Here is a 4,449-nt window from a genome sequence, read left to right on the forward strand (position 1 = left end):
GGAAAAGGACTTCTGTAAGCGGTCTGTGGGAGCCAGAGTCCTTGTTTGTGCAAGGGGATCAAATATTTATTTCCCACAGCTAAATGCAGATCAATTTATATCTCTTGTACGAGGTACATTTCTGGATTTTCTTTTTGATATTCTGTCTCTCATTAGTAAAACAAACCTACCATTAAAATTATAGACTGTTCATTTATTTGTAAGTGGGTGAATTTACAAAATCGGCAAGGGATCAAATGATTATTTCCTTCACTGTATTACTGAAACTAAAATGTTTCCAATCTCTATTACAGCTAACATACAAACACACACACTGTACCTAACATGCACAAAGAGGATGAGCTGCGGCCTGTTGATGTTGCACTTGGTCATGGTGTTGGTGGTGATGTTGAAGGCAGAGAAGTCGGGGGGAGGGGGGATGTTGTAGTGCATGGAGATCTGAGAGACAGGTCATCACAGTCAATACACAGTACAAAGGAACAATACGCTTTGATCAAATATTTCAGTAACTTAAAAAAAAAACATCTTTGGATTAAAATATCATATATTCCTTTTACTTCTGTATTTCAGTCAATTTTAGCCCTTTGTGTTGCGAGGCTCTTCTTTTTCTCGTCCTTCGAGGCCCCCGTACCCAAGTGCGCTGGACGCTCCTGCAAATATTCGTAGTGGCCCAACTATGGTTCTACAACTTCTGCTTCATTGGGCCCAAAATTACTTTTCCCCATTGACTTACATTGGGAAAGAGACTTCTGTAAATCAGTGGATAATTAAAAAGAAATTAAAATAAACGAACCAGTATGAGCACTTGTATAGCCCCTATTTGAATCATTAGGGTTTTTAAATGTGTAAAATGCGCTAAAACCTGAATCCAGTTTGATTTTCTCTCTCCATTCTACTGAGCAGATAGTGGGAGATCGGGGGCGGGGCTTAAGGAGAACTCAAGTGCGCATGCTTTATGAGCGTACATGCGGGCACTTTGCTCTCGACAGGCAGGCATGACGGGTCATTTGATGCTCTCGAGAGCAAAATGTCACAGACCATTTGGGCTCCATGCGCCACTCTCATAGGACTAAAGGAGGCCCCTCCTCCTCCGACACAGTATCCAGTTCTCTTTATACACCCATGCCCCGTACCTGTGCCATGACGCAGCTCTGGCCCTGGGCCCTGATGGTGTATTCTCCGGGGACCTCGCTCAGCTTCTGCTCCTGGTACAGCAGCCTGTTGCTCTGATCCACTCTGAACTCTGTGTTCAGGCCTCCCAGAGACGTCACCGTCACCGCCGTGCTGCCCTCCGCGCTGTAGGTGGCCGCGCCGTACTTAGCCAGGGCCTGGAGGGCCACCACCGTGTCCTGAGGGCCAGAGAGGTTACATGAGGAACGGAAATGTTGGTGTGAAGGTGTTTTAAATGTAACCTTAAAATAGGTTTTTATCGAGATCTACACTACATCAGGATTACACTTTTAAAAAAAAAAAGTTATAGGATGAAGTGTTATAAGTAAAAGTCCTGCATTCAAGATCTTACTCAAGTATATTTTTATCCCAATATTTTTGTATCCAAGGTGTTAAATGGTGACTGATAGTAATCATGTTGTATACTGCTGCTGAATATCTTAACCTATATTATCTTATAATGTGTGTGTTCAAAGTAACTAGTGACTTAAGCTGTCAGATAAATAGAGCGGAGTAAAAAGTACCACGTCGGCTTCCAAAGAATAGTAGAGTAGAGGCCTAAAGTAGCATTAAATGAGAAAACTCAGGTAAAGTAAAAGTACCTGTCATCCGGTCAACATTTTGAGAAACCCCTTCGGAGTATATGTCTAGGGTTTTATAACGGGTACCTGGTCTGTAGGTGTTTTACATTACGTACAGTATGTGTTTTATAGTTGAGTGGTGCTCACTCATTAGGAGGGTGCCATCATTGCAAGCATTCAAAGATTTTAGCAGGATTAATATACTAATAAAACATTTTTTAATGCAATTGTTGCCTTGTTGTAGAAGAGTTTTCCCATAAGCCACCTGTGAGTGATGCGTGTTACCTGTGTGGAAGAGAAGCCCCCGTACGGGTTCTGCTGCTGGGCCAGCCAGCGCACGATGCTGGAGGAGTAATCCAGGCCGAAGTCTGGCAGGGCCGGACCGGAGAGCAGAGCCAGCAGACGGTAGGGAGGTCATCTCCACCTCCAGAGAGTCCAGGCCTGTTCCCAGAAGCCCCGGCTCTCTCCCAGTGACGGGAGCCGCCTGTCAATCAGAACAGTTGATTCATCCTTTAGAAGGTAAGCAATGACCGACCCTGTGCACTAGCTCGGTGTGCTAGCTTTTGTAAGAGAACTTTTAATCGTCGTTTGGCAAGGTTTTTTTAAATGAAGGTGGATAATCCTTAATGGAAGCTGAACTGCATGTTCTAAAAACTAAAAGCATTCATGTTTCCTTCAAGGTGAGTTTTGATTTCTCGTTGCACTTCAAACAGAAGCTATATATATTGTTTATTCTACAACATAAGTGTTATGTATTACTTGTGACTACAAATGCATTTTAATCTGCGCTTATCTGTTCAGTCTTATTGTCTCTTGTGGCTAGAATCTGTATTAAAACAACAACAATATCCTGACAAAAAAGAAATCTATTATTCCAACATTTCATTTTTAACAGTTTATTTCTTAAAGATAAATGTTTGTTTTTTTTAACTGCCTTCATTGCTTGAAAAAACAGCTTACAGTGCAAAGAGTTCAGGCTTTCCACTTGAACTATAATGCCACTTACGTTTAATATTTCTTTACATCAGATTGCAAGCAATTGTTAAAGTAGTTAAAGAGAAATATTAATGTGTCCAAGGCTTACACTACAACATCTACTTCCTGTCAGCACTTCCATTTGAACAGTTGTGCTGATTTCTTTCAATATTTAATTCTGACTGCTACTGTTTTCAGAGGTCTAGCCTTTCCCAGCGTTATGCTCGTGTTGATGTAGCATTAATTTAGTTTAAGGAGAAAGCCTGAGGTTCAGATGTTGCCGATTCCACCGCCTTACCCTGCGTGTTGGACTTCTGGTTCAGGTAAGTGATGAGTTTGCTCCTCGTCTCCTCGTCTCCAGCCAGAGTGAAGGTGTAGGACAGCAGCGCGGTGGTGTACAGGTTTTCTAGCTGGGAGTCCACTGATGCCTTCAGACAGCTCAAGCACCTCTGCACCACAGGGTCCTGTCACACAAGGAGCGAGAGAACTGTATCAACCACAACAATTAACCATATTCATTTTGTATACGAATTTGAAGTCATTTGAACGGAAATATTCAAACACAGCCTATTTCAAGATGAAGAGTCAAAAAGAACACAAGCGCACATCTCTGAAAGATAATAGTGAAATAGTGCATTCTTTGTAAATTTCCACTACATGTGTCAAAGTGTTACCCTAAGTAATAGATCAATACTTATTTTTCCCCCTGTTAATTATTTACAATAAGATATTCCTTTTTAAATGACAAGTTGCCACATTTTTGTTGAATTAAAGAGAAACCCACACTAAGAAATATACAAAGTTAGAAACAAATAAACATTTTGTCTGAAAGAGTTATGGGAGCAAATAGCCCAAAGTTTTAATATTTACCAGGGCATGAAAACAATGTTTTTATGTTTAGTGTTTGACTTAATAATTAATCTAAAGGATCCAGGTTGCAGAATATTTACAGTAAATGTATCATTGTTGCAGAACAAGCACTTATCAGACGAACATCATATGATAACATTTAAAATCAGGAATGCAACAGGTGGATATCAACAATGAAAGAATGAAAGTTCATCAGAGTTTGAGTTGTGACAGAGACTCACCGAGGTGTTTGTGTCGAGCTCCAGCATGGCAGCTGTGATGTAGGCCGTCAGAGACACATCGTCACTCACTCCCCCCTGTTTGAAACATCAGAGGAGGAACAGTCAGAAAACACTTATGTCAGTGTCAATACTAACAACTTAAAGAACTAAAAAATGTATGCACATGGCACACAAGTTACTATTGCGGTTATGTTGAATATAATAACATACAACATTTATTTTTGTAGGATCCTGCAAAAGCTGCACTTAACAGGTATGGGATTCTTTAAACTCAACACTATTTTATTTAACGATTTCCATCAGAATTTAGGGTGCATCAGAGCACTTGTAAAAGTAAAAAAAAAAGAGATTAAGATCATGGATGTTTCTCTTTATTGGTCTTGCTATATCTTATAGGTCCATTACATAGGCTGGAACATGTCGTTGGCATGAATGAGCTGGGCAAAGCTGGTGCAAGCCTAAATTATTCGGGGAGTCCCACAGGGTTCTATACTTGGACCTATTCTATTCACCTTATATATGCTTGAGAACATTTCCATTAACTTTCACTGTTTTGCAGATGCTACCCGATTATATCTATCAACCTATCAATAATCTAAATGAAAGGAAGTGATAAGCGTTAACTTTAAGCA

The 4,449-nt window shown here is 40.4% G+C and overlaps 1 protein-coding gene across 1 annotated transcript; it reads right to left on the reverse strand.

The window, feature by feature from the left end:
- Window positions 1-291: 291 nt before the first annotated feature.
- LOC104959707 (alpha-2-macroglobulin-like protein 1) lies at window positions 292-3,918 on the reverse strand (the record flags this gene model as incomplete). Its single annotated transcript, XM_010787606.1, is given in 7 exon segments — window positions 292-438; window positions 1,134-1,349; window positions 2,037-2,159; window positions 2,161-2,187; window positions 2,189-2,235; window positions 3,025-3,190; window positions 3,818-3,918. Coding segments are annotated over 7 exon segments (753 nt in total), but the record flags the coding sequence as incomplete, so codon positions are not given.
- Between the last annotated feature and the right edge of the window lie 531 nt (window positions 3,919-4,449).

Source organism: Notothenia coriiceps, unplaced genomic scaffold, assembly GCF_000735185.1.
Source record: "Notothenia coriiceps isolate Sejong01 unplaced genomic scaffold, NC01 NC01_scaffold00030812, whole genome shotgun sequence".
Taxonomy (NCBI): domain Eukaryota; kingdom Metazoa; phylum Chordata; class Actinopteri; order Perciformes; family Nototheniidae; genus Notothenia; species Notothenia coriiceps.